The sequence below is a fragment of the Perognathus longimembris genome, chromosome 3 (assembly GCF_023159225.1).
Source record: "Perognathus longimembris pacificus isolate PPM17 chromosome 3, ASM2315922v1, whole genome shotgun sequence".
Lineage (NCBI taxonomy): Eukaryota > Metazoa > Chordata > Mammalia > Rodentia > Heteromyidae > Perognathus > Perognathus longimembris.
In genome coordinates this window covers 119,131,502-119,153,095 of record NC_063163.1, presented here as the reverse complement: position 1 = coordinate 119,153,095, position 21,594 = coordinate 119,131,502, and the positions used below count along the sequence as shown (strand labels likewise).

General features: G+C 59.2%; 1 protein-coding gene across 2 annotated transcripts in view; it reads right to left on the bottom strand.

Moving 5' to 3' along the window:
• Sorl1 (sortilin related receptor 1) overlaps positions 1–21,594 on the bottom strand; it is a 98,965-nt gene that overhangs the window by 13,985 nt on the left and 63,386 nt on the right. Inside the window, exons 23-38 of one of the 2 annotated variants that reach the window (XM_048344009.1) lie at positions 20,656–20,769; positions 17,834–17,956; positions 15,252–15,371; positions 11,509–11,634; positions 10,497–10,604; positions 9,081–9,212; positions 7,675–7,806; positions 7,196–7,330; positions 6,647–6,802; positions 5,945–6,094; positions 4,074–4,205; positions 3,042–3,168; positions 2,571–2,740; positions 1,997–2,109; positions 1,745–1,849; positions 557–629 (exon numbers count right to left, since the gene is read on the bottom strand). In XM_048344009.1, coding sequence (XP_048199966.1) covers positions 557–629; positions 1,745–1,849; positions 1,997–2,109; positions 2,571–2,740; positions 3,042–3,168; positions 4,074–4,205; positions 5,945–6,094; positions 6,647–6,802; positions 7,196–7,330; positions 7,675–7,806; positions 9,081–9,212; positions 10,497–10,604; positions 11,509–11,634; positions 15,252–15,371; positions 17,834–17,956; positions 20,656–20,769 — 2,016 coding nt within the window. The remainder of the gene's footprint in view (positions 1–556; positions 630–1,744; positions 1,850–1,996; positions 2,110–2,570; positions 2,741–3,041; positions 3,169–4,073; positions 4,206–5,944; positions 6,095–6,646; positions 6,803–7,195; positions 7,331–7,674; positions 7,807–9,080; positions 9,213–10,496; positions 10,605–11,508; positions 11,635–15,251; positions 15,372–17,833; positions 17,957–20,655; positions 20,770–21,594) is intronic. The other variant, XM_048344011.1, reaches the window with a different exon arrangement.

Below are 21,594 nucleotides of genomic sequence, written 5' to 3'. Positions count from 1 at the left end.
CGGGGCGAGTGGCCCACCGCTTGGTGTGATTCCCGAGGGTCCGCGCAGGCGAGCTGGTGCACAGGCAGGGAGCACGGGCAGGGAGCACGGGCAGGGAGCATGGCAGGGAGCACGGGCAGGGAGCACGGGCAGGGAGCACGGCAGGGAGCGCGGGCAGGGAGCACGGGCAGGGAGCACTATCAGACCTGGGGCCAGACAGGCCATTGGTCGGTGCCCCTGGGGAACTGGCCCAGCATCCGCAGAGCTTTCTGTAAATCACACACAGCCCAGCCTGCGCAAGCCGCCGCCGTCTGTATGGCGAGCGCTCCCTCTGCTTCCTACGGCACGGTGGCCCCTGAAGTCCCTTCCGTTCCAGGAGGAGGAATCCACCTGCAGCTCACCCGGAACGACTCCCTACCGACAGCAGCAGGGAGAGGCCCGGGACTGTGCCCGCACACGGAGGAGGGGGAGAAGGCGAGCAGTTCGCCAATCGGGGCCTCTCCTTTCTGGTCTTATCAAAGGTCATGTCCAAGGGGTGTCTACCTCCTCCAAATCTGCGCATGCTGGAATCATTTACCTTTTCCTTTTATGGTGGTAATGGATTTAGAATCGCTCCAGTTTCCTATTCCACGACTAGTCACCGCAGCCACCTTTTTCAAACCAGAGTGTGAATTAGCACGGAATAAAGGCAATACACTGTACAGCAAGAACTCTGAGGGGACCTAAAGGGGGGGAGGGCTCTGGGAGGACAGGGAGGGTGGAAAGCACATTGCTATACAGAATGCCCCAGAAACCTCAGAGGCCCCAGCAAGGGAGGCGAGAGCGGGTAGGGCAAAGCAAAGGAGCTTGGGAAACAGGGATTCCGTCCCAAGATTATAGCACATCTATTGGTTGACAGACAGTGAGGTTCTGCAGAAGGGGAGGGGCATATGTGTGTCCAGACATAGGATCTGGAGAGAGTGCGAGGCGGAGAAGAAAGCAGAGGAACGGAGAGAGGGAGGGAGGGAGAGGGGAAGGGAGGGAGAAAAGAAAGGAGGGTGAAAAAGGGTTTGGGGGGGAAATTATCAGAGCAAGGGGTCTCTGGAGGGTGTGAACTTAATGTTCACAATAAACGCATCATTTTGCACGCAATCTCTCTCCTTTCTGCTAGAGATATTAATACTACATTTCATAAGAACATCACAACACCGGTTTACAAGTATAACTTATCATGGATCTGCATGGTCTTGCAGCTAGAGAAAAGCAGAAGAGAAGTGGCTGCAAATGTACAGGGGCCAGAAAGTTGGCGGGGGGGGGGTGTATGGGTTGCAAGCTGGGAAAGCTGCATTGGAAAGCCATTGGTTATCAGAAAGAAGGACGATTTCCCTTGTAGGGCAAGGAGCTGGGAATTCTGCAGGATGCTAAATAAGCATCTCTTTAAAAAAAAGCAGAGCTGGGTACCAGCGGCTCACGCCTGTCATCCTAGCTACTCAGGAGGCTGAGATCTGAGGATCAGGGTTCCAAGCCAGCCCAGGCAGGAAAGTCTGCTAGACTCCAATATCTCCAATAAGTTAGAAAAAAAAAAAAGCCAGAAGTGGCACTGTGGTTCAAGTGGTAGAGAGCTCATCTGGAGCAAAAGAAGGTCAAGGACAGTGCCCAGGCCCAGAGTTCAAGCCCCAGAACCGGCAAAAAATAAGAAACTAAGCAGCGAGTTCTTTCATGAAACAGAGCCATCTCCCTAAGTTCTAAGACGGCCCGTGTGGCTGGGTGGGAAAGGAGCACTCACCCTGACGGTGTACAGGGTGCTGGGCAGTAAGTCCTTGATTTCTGTGGAGTTACTCCCAGCCCTCTGGGAGGCCCACAACTTAGAACCGGTCCTGCTGTATTCCACCTAACGTGAGAAGGAAAAGGAAAAGATAACCCATAGTGCTGGAGCGTCAGATGTTCTCACAGCGGGGTCATTCTCCACAAAGCTGTAGGAAGTGTCCTCTCCCAGGCAGCACCCCGGCACCCAGGCCTCGCTCTGGAAAGTACTCACAATGTACTCACGGATGAAACCGTGAGCGTGGAGGGGAGGGGTCCAGCGGCAAACGACCACCCCCTCTGCTTCGCCGTGGACGGACAGCTGGAGGTTCCCAGGGGCATCGGGCACTGCAAAAGAGTGGACGGGGGGGGGGGGGGCGTCGAGTCATCCTTGCCTGCCGACGACAGGCTCCACCAAAGCCGGGGACACTGACCACGGAACTCAGTCAACGGGCAGGACTTAAGACCTGTCTGTGTTCAAAGACCAGGAGCACTCCTGGATGTTCCTGAGAGAGTAGGTGAGGGAGAGAGAGAGACAGAGAGAGAGAGGAAGGAGGAGGAGGGAGGAAGGGAGGAAGGGAGGGAGGGAGGCTGAGAAAACAATCCTATTGACAACTGTCACCAATGGGGCGGGAGGAACTAAGCAAGGGAGGTACAGAGAAAGACAGAAAAGTGAAATCACACACACACGGATAACACCACCATAAAGCCACTGTGGAGACCACCTGCAATGGGGCACTAAGTGCCTGTTCCGGGGCTCGATAGCCATCCTCCCCCGCTCCCCCCCCACCGGAGCCGGCCACACTCACGTCCTTCGGGCGTGCGGAGGGTCACCACGTCGTTGGTGCTGTGCGCCCGGCTGAGGCACTGGACCTGCACTTTGGCGTGGTAGGTGGTGTCGGGCTTCAGGACCTTCAGCACGGCGTTCGTCTTGTTGCTGTGCGTCTCCAGGGTCTTCCACACGCTCTCTCCCACCACCCTGGCCGAGGGGAGCGGGCGCCGTCAGGGCGAGCGGCCCGGGGCGCGGCTCTTGGGGGTGGGGGTGGTGGGCCGGGGCGCGGCTCTCGGAGGTGGGGGGGGCGGGCCGGGGCGCAGCTGGGGGGGGGGCGGGATTGGGGCGTGGCTCTGGGCGGGGGCGGGCCCGGGGCGCAGCTGGGGGGGGCGGGCCCGGGGCGCAGCTGGGGGGGGGGGCGGGCCCGGGGCGCAGCTCTGGGGGGGGCGGGCCAGGGGCACGGCTCTCAGGGTTGGGGGGGGCCGCCCCGGGCCAAGCGGGCACGCACCTGTAGTACACGTTGTACACGCAGGAAGCGGCGGGCATTTTCTTGGGCCGCGTCCAGGTCAAAGTGACTGCCCCGGAGAAGTCGGCCGTCCACTGGAGATTCTGCACTTTGTACACGGCCATCTCGTCTGGGGAGAGGAAGGGCATCAGCCGCGGGTGGGGGCGTGGCGGGGCTCACCTAAACCCAGCGCGCCGGCGGCGGCAGGGCGGAGCCGCCTGCGGGCCTCGCCTCGCCTCCGTGGGCGCGCGGAGGCGGAGCTCACACACCTTCCACGTCCCGATGGAGCAGAGGCGCACGGAGGCTCCCACCGGAAATCCCCACGGCAAAGGAGCCCCGCCCAGCACGGCCCCGCCCCGCCCAGTCCTGCGGAGCCCCGCCCAGCACGGCCCCGCCCCACCCAGTCCTGTGGAGCCCCGCCCAGCACAGCCCCGCCCCACCCAGTCCTGCGGAGCCCCGCCCAGCACGGCCCCGCCCCGCCCAGTCCTGTGGAGCCCCGCCCAGCACAGCCCCGCCCCACCCAGTCCTGCGGAGCCCCGCCCAGCACGGCCCCGCCCCACCCAGTCCTGCGGAGCCCCGCCCAGCACGGCCCCGCCCCGCCCAGTCCTGTGGAGCCCCGCCCAGCACAGCCCCGCCCCACCCAGTCCTGCGGAGCCCCGCCCAGCACAGCACAGCCCCGCCCAGCACAGCCCCATCCCACCCAGTCCTAAAGAGCCCCGCCCAACACAGCCCCACCCATCCTGCGGAGCCCCGCCCAGCACAGCACAGCCCCGCCCAGCACAGCCCCGCCCCACCCAGTCCTAAAGAGCCCCGCCCAGCACAGCCCCACCCATCCTGTGGAGCCCCGCCCAGCCCAACCCCACCCAGCACAGCCCCGCCCAGCACAGCCCCACCCATCCTGCAGGCCCCACCCAGGCCCATGCAGCCCGGTCCAGTCTTCCCAGCTCCGCCCGTCCCAGCCTGGTCCAGCCTCACCAGGCCCGCCTCACCAGGCCCGCCCCGCCCGGCACAGACAGCTGCGGGGCTGGCACTCACCACTGCAGGCCTTCTCGTCGCTCTCGTCCGAGCAGTCCAGGAACCCGTCGCAGCGCTGGGAGAGCACGATGCAGGCCTCGCCGTCCTCACACCCGAACTCCCGGCTCGTGCAGGTCAGCGTGCTGCGTGTGGCTGAAACACAAAGAGCCGCCTCAGCCGAGCACTGGGGGCGCATCCCGGTCACCCTAGCCGCTCAGGAGGCTGAGATCTCAGGGTCCTGCTTCGAAGCCAGCCTGAGCAGAAAGTCTGTGAGATTCTTGTCTCCAGCTAACCACCAAAAACATGGGCGTGAAGGTGTGGCTCACGGGGTAGCGCCCCGGCCCTGAGCCCGAAAGCTCAGGGACAGCCCCAGCCCCTGAGTAGAAACCCTAGGAAAGACACCCCACACACACAGCAAAGTCTTAGAAGGGAAGGGAGGGCCATGTGGTATAAAAGGCTGGATCCAGGTGGACCCATGCTTAGGAGAAGCAGTTTGAATCATTTGATCTAATTGGCATCTGCTTGTAATCCACCCTGAACGCGCAATGGCCCGGCATTGGCCTTGGTGAATGTTAGAGCGGGGATCCTCCTCCAGGAGAAGTGGGAGTGTGAGGCCAAACACTGAGTTCAAGTCCTGGCTCTGTGTGTGTGAACACGTGCAAACTGCTTAATATCGCCTAAGCTCGGGGCTCCTGTACAAAGCCCGGCTTGCTGAGGGTCTCATGAGGTCAGGCCCCTGCACCAGCACGGGGCGCCGGCCGCCCCTGACACCTACGTGACTCCGCTGTACGGACGGCCCCGTGCAGAGCAGCCTGTAATCTAGAACGATGCTCTGAGTTCTGCTTTGAGCTGTACAAACAGTGATGAGGTCAATCACAATCACACGCGTGTGCCTGCTGACTTCATCCAGATGTACGCGCTTTCAAATATCCTCACAGACTCCCAAAGGACTGGGCCACACTGCTCTGCCTTCCCGGCACACGCGAGACAGCGGGAAGAAACGCTCTTCCCGTCGGGAAGGGCTGCGGAATCAGACACCCAGCCCCGCCCCTGCTTCCCCACCTGCGGGGGGCCTGCTTTCTCCCGGTGACTCGTGCCAGTCACTCAGCGGCACATCTGCGTGACCCTGCGGACCCCAGCCAGCTCACCGCAGCTGCCCTTCCCCTTCCTCACTAGGACGTGAGGGGAGCAGGCCAGCACCCCTGGTAAGGGGCAGCTCCCCCTCCGCTCGCCGTCTCCATGTGGTTTCTCTCCTGCCAGCTAGAGTTACCCTACGGGCGGAGACGGACCTTCTTCAGAGGACACTGACGTGACATGTGGAATCATGCACTTTCCTAGACGTCCCCCAGATCCTTCCAGAAGGGTCAATACGTACGCAGAAGAGAGGAAGCGGGGAGAGGGAGAATGTAGTCCTAATAGCCAATGTCTACCCTGTGAAGCTGGGAAAATTGAATGGGTTGGGGGTGGGAGGGATGGGAGGAGGAAGAGGAAAGGAGGCGATGTGGATCAAGGAACTCATGAACGGACATGCTGGCCTGTAACTCCTCTGTACAACTACGTAGAGATCATGAAAACAAGACAAAGGAAAGGCGATGGCTTCTCCAATAAGCGTCTCCCAGGATTTTAACCGTGTTCAGCAAACATCCTAGTAAAGAGGCTTTTCTTATTCCATCCAGAAAATCTTTTCATTGGACACGCGATCCTTAACACCCAGTCCAGGGGGCGCCGCGGGTCACCGCAGCGAAGCCCGGAGAAGAGCTTCTCAGAGTTGCTGGCTCGTGGCTGTGCCGGCCCACGCTCCGGCAGGGCAGCTCCACCCGAGGCGCCACCCACAGCCCCGGGCCTCTGGCCACCCCCGGAGAGCCGCCCAGGCAGGACGGCGGGCCACTCACGGCAGTTGGCCTCGTCCTGGCCGCCCTGGCAGTCCCGGTGGCCGTCACAGCGCTTCCAGTTGGGAATGCACTTCTTCGGTTGGTGACATTCGAACTCAAAGCGGTCACATCGTCCAAGCTGGGTCAAAGTGGAGGCCGCGGTGACATTGGCTGGGGAAGGAAACAGTTCTCAAGTTCAGTTCGGTGATCCGGGAGCCGCGCTGGATTCGCGGGGCGAGGGGCGCGCGGGGCGGAGGAGCCACGGCGGAGGCCTGGAGAGCCGGCGAGCCGGGGGACCGGCAGCACACTGGACACCCTTGCTCCCCGGAGGCCCCGCCGAGCTCTCAGGAGCCAAGGGATGGTTTCTAAAGACCCGCCCCACCCGTGCACATAGGGCCACGGGCCAGAGGAAAGACAGCGGGAGTGATGGAGGCCAGGAGAAGCTGAGTCCTGGCCTCAGCTAGGGCCCTCAAACAGCCCAGAACCGTCTCTGCGGGAGGGAAGGGCTAACTGGTCGACCCGCTTCCTGCAAGCGTGCGGCGCAGACCCTGAGCTGCCCGCCGCTGGCCACTAGATGGCAGTGCTCACCCTCCTTTCAGAGGGACACACCAGCCAGCCACCATGCAAAACCAGAGAGTGGAGCGCGCGCATGCACACACACACACACATGCACGCGCACACGCACACGCACTGAGAAGGAAGCCCCGTGGAAGGCAGGCTCACCAAGGGTGGGGCAGGCTTCCTCGTCGGAGCCGTCGGCGCAGTCCCGGTACCCGTCGCAGACCCAGGCGTCCATCACACAGGCCCCGTGGCTGCAGCGGAAATAATTGGGCAGACAGGTGGAGGGTCCCGGCGTGGGGGAGGGCAGGACGTGCAGATCTGAGGGAAACAGGGAGGCGGGGGGAGGCGGGTGTTACTAGAAGTTTCTGTGTCCCCGCGGATCCTCCCGGGGACCTCCCCGCTGCCCTCGCACCAGCTCGGAGCCGGCGACAGGCGCCCCGCACTCGGAACGGCTCTGGCCATTTCACAGGAGTGGGTCAACGTTCTGTGGGGCGCTCCTGATGGCTGGTGGGGGGGGGGGGTGGGGGGGAACTGGGGGCTACACAATCCCCAGTGCGGTCCGGGGGTGCTCGAATGAGCCCATCACAGCTGGGGCTCCCTAGGGCCCAGTGTGGAGGCGTCAAGGCCAAAGGCTCTCCGTCAGGAGCCCAGGTCCCGGCCTCTCCCCTCCGCGCTCGCTCCCATCCCGCCAGGCCCGGCCCGGCCTCTCACCTCCGCACTCCTTCTCATCCGACCAGTCCCCGCAGTCGTTCTCCCCGTCACATTTCCACCGGTTGGGGACGCAGTGGCCGTTCTGGCAGCGGAACTGGAAGTAGCGGGAGCAGCTGGGGGCCTCCGTGGGGTTTTCTGCGGAGATCAAGCACGCTGCCGGTCATTTCCTCCGTACCACGCGCACCGCGTGCACGCCAGCTCTACCGCGGCCGTCGGCGCCAGGCCCACACCCACCGGGGCCGCCCGCGCTTCCCTCCCGCAGAGGGGAGAGGGGAGGAAGGAGGGAGGCAGCAGCCCCACGGGCCAGGGGACCACAGATCTGCAAACCCACCTCCTCCCATCCCCCCCAGCCCCCTACGCATCAGGCTGCGCACGATGACCCGCGTTCTACCGCTGACATCGCACTTGATCAGGTTCGGCCGTCCGGGGCCCGGCGGGCCGGCCCGGAAGGCAGACGGGCAGGCGGGCCGCCTCCTCACCGCAGTTGGCCTCGTCCGAGTAATCCCCGCAGTCGTCCATCCCGTCGCACTTCCAGATCAAGCTGATGCACACGCCGTTCTGACACTGGAACCCGAACTCGTCGCACGCCTTGTGGAACTCGGGGTCTTGGGCTACGTCAGGAGAGACATCCACAAAGCCGGGGTCGCCTCTGTGCCGCAGAGGCGAGGGCGAGAAGCAAGGGGGACCTCGGGTCCCCCGCCGAGGGGACACCCCACGTTCTCACCAGCCCTGCCGTGGCGCGGGGTGCCGAAGAGCCCATCCCGCCAAGCTCTCGTGGGAATGGGGACGGCCGAGCTGATCTCCCCCCCCCCCCAGATCCACAGCCTGGAGTCCTAACCACAAGCTAGAGGTCCCACGAAAGGCGGTTCGGGGGAGACTAATGAAGGAGCTGCACGCGAGCAGAGTTCAAGGCCAACCTGGGCCTTCTATTTATTTTGAAAAACACAAGGCGCCAAGCACTGGTGGCTCACACCTGCATTCCTAGTTGATCAGGAGGCTGAGCTCTGAGCATTGAGGTTCAAAGCCAACCTGGGAAGGAAAGTCTTCAAGACTCTTATCTCCCATGAACCACCAAAAAGGCAGAGGCGGAGCCGCTCATGCCGACAGCAACCAAGACGCCATCTTTTCTCTTTTCTTTCTGTTTTCTTGTTGAATTTTATTTTAGTACCGGGCATTGAACTCACGACCTTGAGCATGACCATACTCCACAGTCCTTTTGCCTGTGGTTTTTGTTTTCCACACAGAGTCTTGGGCTAACTTTGGGCTAGCCTGGAGCCGTATTCTCCTATGTGTGCCTTCCTGAGTAGCTGGAATTACAGGAGTACACCGCCATGCCTGGACCAGAGCAAACCTTCACGTATCAGGAGGGGCCCTGTTAACCTTTCTAGCCCTCCATTTCCTCTGCTGTCCCCAGCCCTGCCTCGTGCCGGTCATTTGGGAGGTGGGTTCTGGTGAATGTCCCCGCCCTGGTCTGCACCTATGATCCCCCGATCACAGCTTCCTGGGTGGCTGGGGTGATAGGCGTGGCCGCCACACCCAGGCCAAAGCAGCACCCGTGAGAAAGAAAGAAAGCTATCGCAGGAAGTGCAGGTCTGTGCACTCGGCAGGGCTGCTTTACCCAGAGCGGGGAGCCGTCTAGGGGGCAGGCCTGTGACCATGAGGGCCCTCCCCCTCCACGCGTGCCCTCCCCCTCCCCGCGTGCCCCCCTCCCCGCGCGCCCCCCCTCCCCGCGCGCCCCCCTCCCCGCGCGCCCCCCTCCCCGCGCGCCCCCCTCCCCGCGCGCCCCCCTCCCCGCGCGCCCTCCCCCTCCACGCACGCCCTCCTCTCCCCGTGTGCCCCCCTCCCCGCGCGACCCCTCCCCGCGCGCCCCCCGCCCTGCACTCACAGCACCCCGCGAAGGCGGCATCCTCGTCCGAGCCGTCGCGGCACTGGATGATGCCGTCGCACACCATGGAGTGGAACAAGCACTGCTGGCGGTTCTTACACACGAAGTCCATGAAGCGGGTGCACAGGGGCTCTGGGAGGTGGGAGGGGAGGGAGGGGTGAGCTCCGTGGGCGGGGGTGAGCGCCGCGTCACACCCGGTCAGGGAACGAACGGCAGTGACAGCCAACGGAGCGCGTGCCTTGTGCCCCTTGGGACGGCACGGCGGGGGGGGGGGGGGGCGAGCTGAGAGCCGCGGCCGTGGGGGGGGGGGGCACGCGCTCCTCGGCCAGGCTCCGGGGTCGCGGCGTGAACTGGGCCCTCGCCTGCTCTTGCACTGAAGCCCAGACCCCAGGGAGACCGCGTGGGGAGAGGGGGTTCGTCGGGCACGGCTCACAAGGCGCCTCCCGCCAGGCGGCGTTCCACGGGCACCCACGGGTGCCACGCGCGACGCCGGGGAGGCGCGCGGAGCGGACTGCAGCCAGCCCGACGACCTTGGACGTGCGGGTTTGGGACTAGCCAGCCTCCATAATCGTGCAAGCCAAACTCCTAGCACCCCGCCGGTACCACGACTGACGGCTGTGCCCTTCGAAGGTCGGAACCGCCGCGTGAAAACAGCCACGCTCAGTGACTAAGCAAGAAGAAAGGGCGGCTGCGCTCGAACGCGGTGTCATCGGGAAGAGCCGGCGAGGGCTCAACCTTGCCCGCTGCCGCCCTGAGCCGGCTCCGAGCACGGGCTGCACGACGGAACGGCCCGGAACGCCTCGCCCACGCGCAGGAGCGGGGAGCGGATTTTCTCCCACGGGCCGTCTCGATAGCTGCAGCACCACTGGCGGGCCGTACAGGGATGCGCAGTGCGGGCCGGCGAGCCTTCGAGAAGCGCACGGGTGCGTCCTGCCTCGGACCAAACGGTTCTGACGGCCTCTGCGGACCGTGAGGCGGAACGGCCCCGCCGCTCGGGCCGACGGGGCGTCCGGAGGTGGCGGCCCCGCGCCCGTGACCCTCAAAGCACCGAGGGCCACTCAAGGTACCCCAAAGACACACGACGCGGACCGACAGATCCTCTAAAGAAAACGGGGGTAGGAACGGTCGCCCGGCCTGGAAACGCGTCCCAAGTGCTACTCAGCAACGTCGAGCCACGATCCCGAAGACGCCGCCCGGCAGAACTGAGCAGGTAGTTCACAGAACACCCAGCCATGAAACAGGCGCACGCGCCCTCCAGATGGGAACTCGCCCCACCATCCCCTCCCCGGCCGGTCCACTCCCTCCCCCACCCGCAACACCGAGAGGGTGCTGGAGCCGTCCAAGCCCTCGGTCCCCGCGTTCTTCCCTTGCCCCCCCGAGGCCCCGGCGCCCCCGGGGCGGGAGGCCGAGACTCACCGCAGTGCTGCTCGTCGGAGCCGTCCGCACAGTCGCGCAGGCCGTCGCAGTGCTTGCCGGACGGGATGCAGGTGCCGTTTGGGCAGTGGAAGCCGTTGCACTTCTTCTCTGCAAGGGAATCCAGTGACGGAGAAGCGTGAGGCCGACCGCCCATCGGTTCCGCCCTCAGCGAGGTTGCGCCCACGGCCAGCCACGCGAGCAGCGTCCACGCGCTTAGGTCCGGCGATTCCGAACGCAGGAACGAGTTCTCCTTACAACCCGTACTTAATGGAAGAACCCTGTGACAGATACGAAACTACCTGCACGCCTGCTAGCACAGGACTATTCCGCAAGCGGCACTAGACAGCTCCGCGCGATGAGAGTGGGGTTCGGGGCAAAGGTCTATCCCAGGCATCCAGCGAGAGGAACCCAAAAAGCCAGGTGGGGACTAACACACACAGCCCGTTATTGGTATAACCTAGGACAAGGGCTCGCTTCTATTTGTCCCAACAGCTGTGCCACTTAAGACGGCAAATACGTTCCGAGGGAGGAGTCAGTGGACTCTGTCTCGTGTGACCATCGCCCAGGGCGGAAGGCTGGGTGCCACTCCGGGGCTCGAGATGGCATCCGCAGGCAGCACAGACGCGGGGGGCGCTGCTGCTGCCGGGGCACCGCCGAGTCTTCTGGAGCTTTCCTAAGTGAGAAGGGGCTCCTTCTCTATGAATGATTACAAGGCGGAGTCGTAGCCGAGTGCCGGTGGCTCACAGCGGCTGGCTTTGAACCGGGATCCTCAGAGCTCAGCCTCCTGAGAGCCGCTGGGCACCCGACCCGTGCTGCTCCTGTGGTGGGGTGACACGTTATTCCTACGAGGGACCCTGGGGGTGGGGGGGATGGAGGCTGGACGGGACGCTTCCCGACACGCCGCGGGGCGGGCGGCACGCTGGGCCGGTTCGGGGGTCCGCGGGGCGCGTGGAAAGGGCTTTCCTTTCCGTCCGTGTGTGCGGCCCCGCGGGGGCCGGGCACGCGCACTCACCGCAGCTGGCGGGGTCCTCGTCGGAGCCGTCCTGGCAGTCCGCGTCGCCGTCGCACGCCCAGCGCTGGGGGATGCAGTGCCCGTTGCGGCACTGGAAGTTGGAGGCCTCGCAGGTGTGGTAAACTGCTGCCGACAGAGAGAGGGGCACGGGTCACAGCCCGCCCCCCTCCTCCCCTGTCCACCACCGGGGAGCACCAGGCGGGAGCACCCGGTCGCTCCTTGGGGAGGAGACCAAGCACCCGAGGCCTCAAGCAGCCACCTCGGCGGGCGGACGCGGTCGCTTCTTCCAACAGCTCGGGGTCCCGAGCCAGCAGCAGGGCGCGATTCCCCAGCTTCACCTCCTCAGGCTGCCGGCTCAGGGCTCCCCTAAGCTCCGAAGGGCCGGGGCTTCATAGAACGCCAACGGAAGCGCCCCGACTTCGAGTGTGAAACACTTTAGGTCCCAGGACCACAACAGATGCATCCGAGGTCTCTCAGAAAGCAAGCAGGCCTCGGACACAGAGTGATCTGCAGAGTCTTCTAGATCAGCGAAAGCAGCGTCTGCTGACCAGTGACACGGGGCATCCACCGAGACACGAGTGGAACTGCCACTCTTAAGAAGGAACACCCTTACTGGCCCACGTGGGCTAAGGTCCCCTGGACGTCATTTAGAAACACCTCAACTCCAGCGCCTACCACGTACCTCAAACCTAACCGGCAGCACAAACACCTACACCCTTGAAAATAGGCAGCTATTTGTCTGCCTGGTGCCCGTTGTTTACCACCCACGTGGAATAATATGCACTCGTACTGCCTTCTTATCCACAGGAGATAGTATATTCTAAGAGGGCCATGGATGCCTCAGACTTTGCATAATTCTGAGCTCGGTTCATACTACGCTTTCCTCGTGCATATATGCAAACCTATACTGAGCTGTCATCATGGATACAGTAACAACTAAGACAATGACAACACGAAGCTACAATTATTGCAACGTGCCATAATAAAACTCACTTAAGAATCCTTGAGTTCTTCATGAAAATTCACAAAATGCCTATTTTCAAAGTAATATTTTCAGATAATAAGTGCTCACAGGTTAACTGACATGGTGGAAAGAAACATGTGAATGAATGAGGGCTGGGCACTGGCGGCTCATGCCTAGAATCCTAGCTGCTCAGGAGGCTGAGATCTGAGGATCGAGGTTCAAAGCCAGCCCTGGCAGGAACGTCTGTGAAGCTTTGATCTCCGGTTAACCACAAGAAAAACAGAAGTGGAGCAGTGGCTCAAAATGGTAGAGTACTAGCCGTGGGTGAAAGATTTCAAGGACAACATCCAGGCCCTGAGTTCAAGCCCCATGACCAAAAAGAAAGAATGGAGGGAGGGTACCCCATTGATTTAACAGTGTGACTAGGCATCTTTATAGCAGAAAATAGAAGAGTGTAAAAACAACCACAGTGGGTGGGTTGTTGAGAGCAAAGGCAGCTTTTTATTAAATTGACTGGAAATGAACTGCTCAGAGGTTGGGGAAATTCGCTTACAATGTCCTCTAGAATTTCTACTGAATTTGAGGCTTTTTTTTTTCTTTTTTTTGGCAAGGGTCAGAAGTACAGCAAATCTGATTCTTTGCACTACTTTAAAACAAGGAGTGATCTGTTATTTGTGTCCCTTCATCTCTCAGAAGACCAAAGCAGTGTTGGGCAGCACAATAAATAAATCTACGGGAGGTTTCAACATTACTACCTCCAGCACTCAGAATCAAATAATCATCTGTAAAAAAAACATACTTTATAACTTAGATAAGAGGAATAAATAAAGCGTACCGGCTGAGTTTCCGCCTAGGAACAACCATTACCTGGAATACTTTCAATTTATAGATGTTTGACAACGTTAAAAATATATTTTCCTCTTAAAGCATTCCCTGATTTCATACCACACAGAGTTGCCTAAACTAATTAGCATACGAATCTACTTAGGACTATTGCGGCTACACATTTCCTTTTTAATTGGAAGCAATTTCAAAGCACTAGCGTGGTTTCCAACGACCATTCTGGGAGGCATGTCCGAGATCTCCAGCTTCCGGCCCAGATGCTGAGACCAGAAGATTGATGGCGTCACACTGGACCGGAATGCAGACCACGTCGAATTTGTCTTCCGGGTGTGTCTGGTTTGCTAGCTCTTCGATTCTTGAGCACAGGGTAAATCACTGCGTTCAATAAGTACTTTTAAAATGATCAACATGGAAAGGGTTGGCTTTTAATCCAAGCTGAGGTACGGAGGGGAGAAAGCGAAGGCCTCTGACGGGCCTGCCACGCCAGCACGCACGGAGACGACACCAGTTCTAACAGAGGCCATCATCCTCCGCCTACTCCTCACACGTCAGCCCTCCCCGAGTCACCAGGACCTGCTAGAACACGGGACCAAACCCCTGAGCCACGCATCGGTGGGGGAAAGAACGCAAGGCAACTGTAGACTCCAACAAGGAAAGGTGCCAGGCGCCAGCGGCTCACATCTGTCATCCTAGCTACTCAGCGGGCTGAGACCTGAGGATCAGGGTTCAAAGCCAGCCTGGGAAGGAGACCTCAAATGAAGAGAGGAAGAGGAGGAGAACCTCTTTGCGAGGCTGCCGCTGAACGGCCAAACTCCAAACGTCCCCTGGCAAGTCCTGGCAGAAGAAAGCCAGAGATAAAAGCAGGCTTTGTGACAGCCCGCCCACGGAACCACGCCGGGGACTCGTTCAGGAAGACTGGTACACGCTGCCGGTACACGAGTGGGATCAGCGCGGCTGTGCTAACAAGATGTGCGGCCACACGGCAGCCCGCGGACGGGGCCGCCCGAGGGGACCCTGCTCCTCGATCCCCCGAGATCCCGCGGGGGCCCGGGCTTCCGGGCGGCACGCACGCGCGCTCAGGACGAGGGCAGTGCCTCTGCTGCTCTTCCTCCCGCGCTTGCCCGAGGCTCGCGACGGCGCGGGGACACGGAGCCCCCGTGGGAGGCAGGGACCACTCTGCAGGGGCGTTAGGACCGCAGAACCCGACGGCACGGACTCGATACGGGGGCAGAGCAAACCACTCCTCACGTGGGGTGGGGGGGGTCTTGAATTTCTTATTTCTTTTTTGACTAATTATAATTATCTAGAAGCATAGAACATCTGGTTCTACTTCATCCCTCCCCTCGCATTACACACACACACCACGACGCCAATGGCCGTCATGCGTTCATTCATTCATAAAAATGATGCGGCGGGCGTGGATGAACACCGCCCTTAACTCACACCCTCTACTATCCCCCTGCCATTCATGGTGGTCCCAACTTTATTTTTGAATGAAATCTCACCGCGAGGAGGCATTAGCATCGGTGACGTTTTCATCAGCTAGGTCAATCCTCAGATTTTTTCCCATCTGAGTAAGATTACCCAGGTCGTGTACTCAGATCACGAAACTCAAAAGGCTGGCCCCTTAGATCAAGAGTGAGTCTTTGAAGTGTTTGCTCCTGGTCAAGAACCGACAAGACCTGAGCCAGAGCCTAAAGCAACTCCGTCACCCAGAGCACTGGTCAGTCCACTTCTCTTAGTGAGACTTCCCCCGCGAAGGAAGCGAGGGCGTTCATTTGCATCGGGACACCCGCTCCTCATTCCAGAGCAGCTCACTGACATGGACTCAACTAGTGGGTTCCTAAAGCGCAAGCTGATTCTCAGAGTCCACGTGCTAGGACCACGCGAGGCCAGGACGCTAGGCGGAGCACGGAGGAGTTGAGGCAGTACTGACCGGTGCAGTTGGCTTCGTCAGACCAGTCTCTGCAGTCGTTGTCCCCGTCGCACACCCAGGAGGAGCGGATGCACATCCCCGAGCTGCAGTTGAACTCGTCACTCCGGCACTGGCGCATCTCTGCGGGGGAGACGGCGGATGGAGAGCTGAGGGCACAGGCTCCCTCTGTCTCTGGAGTCCGAGTTCACAGGGGTCACAGAGGGGTCCACACCCCTGACGATGAACAGCAGGGACACAGACTGTCGCGTGCGAGAAGGCGGCGAGGGAGGGGAGAGCTTTCACCAGGAGGGGAAGCCGTCTAGAGTAAGTACCACGGAGGATGCTGCGAATGGGCCCTGAGGGGTCTCATGAAGACAGACCCTGTGTGGAAACACGTCCCTAAACCTCGTGTACGGAAGCTTAATCACCAGTGAGATATCAAGAGGTCAGGCCTGCAGGAGGGGGACGATGGATACATTCGTGAGCATCCTACAGAGGACTGAGAGAAGAGGTTTAGAGAGCAGGCTAGGTGTCGAGTGTGTGGGCATCTTCAGCCTCTAGGACTGGAAGAAATAAACTTCTATTGCTTACAAATTATTACTCAGTCTAAGACATTTCATCATACCTGAAAATAACAGAGGCTCAGAACTTTCCGGTGGAATTTTCTTGGGCCACACATAACAGGGGTAGCTGAGCTCAGAGCCCAGGGAGCTGACCTAGTTGCGTTCCCCAGAAGCAGGTTGAAGGCAAAGTGAGTGAGTTATTTATGATAAAAGAGCCTGAGGTGTATGAAGAGGGCCTGCTTCAGAGAAGGGGCACAGTGGGACCTGGGAATGCATTAGGACCACACAGCGGGAGTGGCACAGGAATGAAGATGGGAGCTGAAGCTGTTAAATGGTCAACTGTGTGGCCCGCGAGGGAGGAGATGATTCTGGAAATAATGAGACTCACAGGGTTCCCACTCGGCTAGACCAAACCTCACAGCACACTTCAACCTTCCGAGAATGCTAGGGAGGAAATGGCAAGAACTAAGGGCAACTGAGCATGAATCCCAAGGACCTGTTTTATTATGGAAACAAAAAGCCAGTCTCCCAGAGGGGAAGGCTGGGACTACCATCTATGCGAAGTGTTCTCAGATGTGTTCCATTACCTGACTTTTAGCAGGGTTTCCTGAGCCATTAGTTTATCTGTGTTAAAACGATTCATGTGCACACTCTGCTCCTCTTTTTTCAGTCTCTGTGAATCCATCCACCTGCTCGTAATAAAGGAATCAGGCCGTGTGTGTGTGTGTGTGTGTGTGTGTGTGTGTGTGTGTGTAAGTGCACAAGATGGATGGGCAGGAAAGAGGGCGTGACAGAAACACACTAGCTCATCACCACGTCTGGCTTGGTGTCGGGTCTATTCTCACTTCTCGTTCAGGCCGATGGGTCTCCCATCGGGTGCACATTGCATAATGTCTCTGTCAAGAGCCAACCATGGAGTTTGGGCCCAGAGTCTACTAACCGAGACTGGGCTCGTGAAAGTGACAGAACAGCACTGTGCAACAGGAAGAGCTTGGGATGACCAAGCAGGACCCGGGTCTCAGTTCCCCTTGAAACACACGTTCACCAGGTCCCCTTGAATCGGCCCCCCAGGGAGGTCATGAGGATTGACCTCAGTCAGTGAGTGTGGAAAACAAAAGGACTGGACAAGACAATCCCTATCATTGCTTTCACTGCTAGCACATTTTTCTCCTAACATAAAAACTACCATTCAGAAGGCAGAAGCTCTATTCGATGCTTACATTACCTGCTGACTTTTAGCAGAATTTACGGAATGATACTAGGGGTGGGTGTGGGAACCAGTTCACAAAGCTGTAGCTCCAGCCTTCACTGGGCTATTCTCACACCCACTTAGAGAGTGTGGGTCAAACTCCCACCTTCTCACCGACTGCCTTGCCAGGCACTGGTTGCTCATGTCTGTCATCCTAGCAACTCAGGAGTATGAGATCCAAGGACTGCTGTTCAAAGCAAAGTCTATGAGACTCCCAGGGAAATCGATGAGACTCTTATCTCTACCAAAAACTACCAAAAAGCCAGATGCAGGGCTGTGGCTTGACTGATAACACTAGGCAAAAACATGAGGACCCAAGTTCAAGCCCCACGTTCAGCACAAGCACAAGCGTGCACACACACACACACACACACACACACTTACTGCTTGGCTTGCACCTTTCCCTTTGGTAGCATCTCTACGTGGCAAAAAGTACCCATTTTCTCGTTTTTCAGGTTAGAAAACAAGGACAATGAAAGAGAAAGTGACTGAGCTGAGTCGAGGCCCCAACTTCTCTTTCCTTACGTCTACATCCCATTAACTCTAGATCAAGCAGAAGAACTGAATTCTCATGAGACAGGGGAAAAAAAAAAGCCCTGTAAGAATGGAAGGGCAAGGAAGGCTCAACCCTGCCACGAGGATGGCGGTGGTTCCGCCACTGGACGAGGATGAACCCTGAAGTGGTTATGGGAACTGCTCCTTTTCCAACCCACCCTGCCCATACGTACTGCCCAGCCAGCAAGCACGGCCACCCCTCTCCAGAAGGGGCTCTGCGCACCACAGCCTCTTACCACAGTGACTCTCATCACTGTTGTCGCCACAGTCATCCTCCAGATCGCACTTATAAGCGAATGGGATGCAGGTTCCCGACTCCTGGCACCGGAACTGGGTGTCCACGTCGCAGACAGTGGTGGCTACAACAGGAGAGAGATGAGACACTCATTAGGTATCGCTAACCACCCCCCCCCACACACACTTCCCACTAGAAAACCAGTTAACAACAACAAAAACAGAAGGAGGCCAACTTTAATGATAAGCACAGAAACCGAACCTTAATTTCACATAAGAAACGACCTCTGTGAGAACCTGAAGACCACACCAAAGCAGGCTAGGAGCCGTCTTGCCAGGGACAGCGTCGCACAGGAACAGGGCCCGAGAAGCCACGCTCCCCTGGTAACTGATGGCAATGCCTTCATCTAGGAAACCCCTAGTAAGGCAGCGCCATTCCGCACAAGGCGCTGGAATTGTGCTGCTTAGAAAAATGCACAGATATGATTTTGTAGCACAAACATGGGGGGGGGGGCTTTGTCAGGCCAGACTGAGTCAAACCCTGGCTCTACCTCTTCCCTAGGCAGATTTTTACCCTCCCGAGCCTCAGTTTCCTCAACAGCAAGATGAAGGCCACGTGACACTTGTAATTACCGGCAGAAAGAGTGGGTTTGGACCTGGCTTTTTGCTACCTACTGAACCATTTGTGCCTCCGTCCCCTCTCCTATAAAGTGGAGTTAAGAGCTACCTGGCAGTCCTGTACCACAAAGACAGTAGACTTGGAATTAAATAAGTAAACAGGCTTGGGACCAAAGTCTATTGAATACAGGACTGAGAGATAACAGGCTCCAAACACATAACACTTTCCTTCCTCAACTTGTCACAGGCCCTTCTGGCGTCGGAAAATGAACGTTCCCTCCCTCTCCCGATCCGAAAATGTCTGGGTTTTGTAAAAAGCCCAGGAGCCCAGGAAACGCCCTCCAGGAGGGTGTGGGAAGGCAAGGTTGCTCTCCCGGGTAGCGGAGGGGCCGACAGGACCGGGAATGATGTGACAGAATACACACTGGAAGGCAGGGTGGGGGTGTGCTATGAAACGAGATGCCAAATGGCAGCCCTGCTGTCAGACAGCCCGGCAGCCCCTGCGCGCGGCTCCATCTCTCCTCTGTAATTGAGCTCGTGTAGGAGGCAAGGGATGAATGCAAAATGACAAGACTGCAGGGGACCCACGTCAACCCCCCCCCCCAGCCCGACGTCCGTCCGCCCAGCTGGAGGAGTCTGTTTAACAGGAAGGAAAATGACTGACAACGGCCCTCCTCCTGGGTCGCCCGCACACCCTTCCTCTCTTCCCTGGCGGCTGGCGGGTGCGGCAGCAACTCCTCATCCATCCCGCAGCGCCCGGCACCCGCCTGTCCCTGGCCTGCGGGCTCGCGGTGGGCGGGGGCCGCTCCGCATCTCCGCAACCTCACCTCTCCTTGATAGGGGGACGTGCGTGAAGGCCCAGACGCCCCCCCCCCCCGGCGTGGGTCCCCAAGAGCCTGGCTTCAGATCCCTGTGTCCCTCCCTCACCACCTCGCCCGTCCCCTCTGACTTGTTGGAACCTGAGCCCAGTGGACGTGGGAGACAGCAGGGTGGGGTGTCGGGAAAGCCACCCCCGATGACACTCATACCGAGTCAGGAGGAGGGCAGGGCCAGCCCACGCTTCACGCACAGAGAGAGGGAGGGTGCTTCAACGGCGTGGAAAGCCATGAAGCCAGCCACGAAGCCGGGCCTGGGGCGGGGGACGGGGGACGGGGGGAGGAAGAGCAGGCTCCTCCTCAAACATGGAGGCTGTTTTCTCTGAAAACATGAAACCAATAGCTTGTCCAGTTAACAGGAAGCAAGTGGGGGCTAAAGGGGGCAGAGGCTTCTGGACTTTCTTTTGGGGTGAAATGGCATGGGCTCAGGAGCAAGGCCTAAGCCACCCCAGCACGGAGAGGCCCCAGCAACTGTGCATACAGCACCCACGGGAGGGCCAGGCCCTGGCTGCTCCGGAGGCTCAAATCTGAGGCTCTCAGTTCAAAGCCATCCCCAGCAGGGAAGTCTGTGAGACTCTGCTCTCCACGTGAGGCAGCACACAGCCAGATATGGAGGTATCGCTCACATGACAGAGCACCAGCCTCGAGCAGAACACGTCAGGGACATTGCCCAGGCCAGAGCTCCCTCAAAAAACCCCAGAACAAACAAAAACTTAAGTAACGGCTTGTTTTTCCATAAACGCTGCTAACTAGAGTCATATGCTTTAGCTCCACCATCAAAACCATTCAGTGCGGAGACTCCAGTGACGCGGCCGCCCCCACATTTGTCACCCCTCAGTTCTAACAACCCTCCGGAGCGTGGCAGGCAGCCAACACCAACTAACCAGAGTGACATCCGTGCCGGCACACCTGCTGCCCGTCTCCATAAAGACTGAGCATTGAATATGGAAATCAGAGAACGTCACAGCCCCAAGTCACCGGGCTCAAGCCAAGACCAGAAACCAGATCACTAAACCGGCTCCGTTTCAACCACGGACGCGTATTCCTCGGTCTGTTGTAAAGGACGGCGGGCTGCGTCCTGTGAGTGGGGTACAGAGGCGATGTAGTAATAGATACGGTACAGGTGGGACATGGCGACACACAAAGACTCGACGCATGCTCTGATGCGATGTCCACACGGAAACAGGCTTCCTGTTTTCCACCCTCCACCGACCCCAGCGGGCCACGGCCGTGGTGGGTGGCCAGCACCTCACCTCCGGGGCCGGACCCCGCCTGCGACGCCATGTCGCTCGCAGACCGCCCTCAAAGGACGACCCACCCAGGACACTCACGGCAGTTCCGCTCGTCGCTCATGTCCCCGCAGTCGTTGTCGAAGTCACACCACCAAATGCTGTTGATACAGTTCCCGTTGCTGCAGCGATACTGGTTGCGGAGACAGGTGGTCTCTAAACGCCGGGGGGGGGGGAGGGGGAGGAGGAAGAAGAAGAAGAGGAATGGAACCAAGGTTGTCCACACTGCTGGCCCAGAGGCTTTTCTCTTCCGAGCTTCCTCTCCTCTTCCTCCATCATTCTGCAGTCAAGGTGCGTGGGGCAGGTCACAAGCACACATGCAAACAAGGAGCAAACCCTTCCCCTGAGAGGCTTCTTCCTTCCTCTTTAAATCACAACTGCAGGGGAAGGGGCAGCGTGGCAGTGTTTCGCGGTGTTGACGGCATTGGCAAGGTCCATCGGGCAGCAAGTACGGTACACGAGCATAAGAAAATGTGAATTAATGAAGCAACTCTTCAACCGGCTGTGTCTACACAGCACGAAAAGAGTCTCAGACTTTCCTGCCCGGGCTGGCTTTGAACCACAATCCTCAGATCTCAGCCTCCCGAGTAGCTACGATGACAGGCGTGAGCCACTGGCACCCAGCTACCCTTAACTTCTTTAAAGAAAACACACTCACAAGCAGCATTATCTTGCAAATTCAGTCTATTCAAAGACATTCTGACAGGGACTACAGGCCTCTCCACCCTCCCTTGTGGAATGTGGAGTGAATTTTATTTCTTTCCCAATAACATGAAGATGCCAGGGTCTGAAAGGAGAGGTGCCCTGTTCTAAGAAAGGTAGGCTAGCTTTTCCCCATCTGTCTTCCTTAAGGAAGATGGACTACAGGTCCCCACTGTGTGTGTGTGTGTGTGTGTGTGTGTGTGTGCGCGCGCGCACGTGTACGTGTGTGTGCGTGTGTGTGTGTGTGTGTGTGTGTGTGTGTGTCCGGGCCTGGGAGGG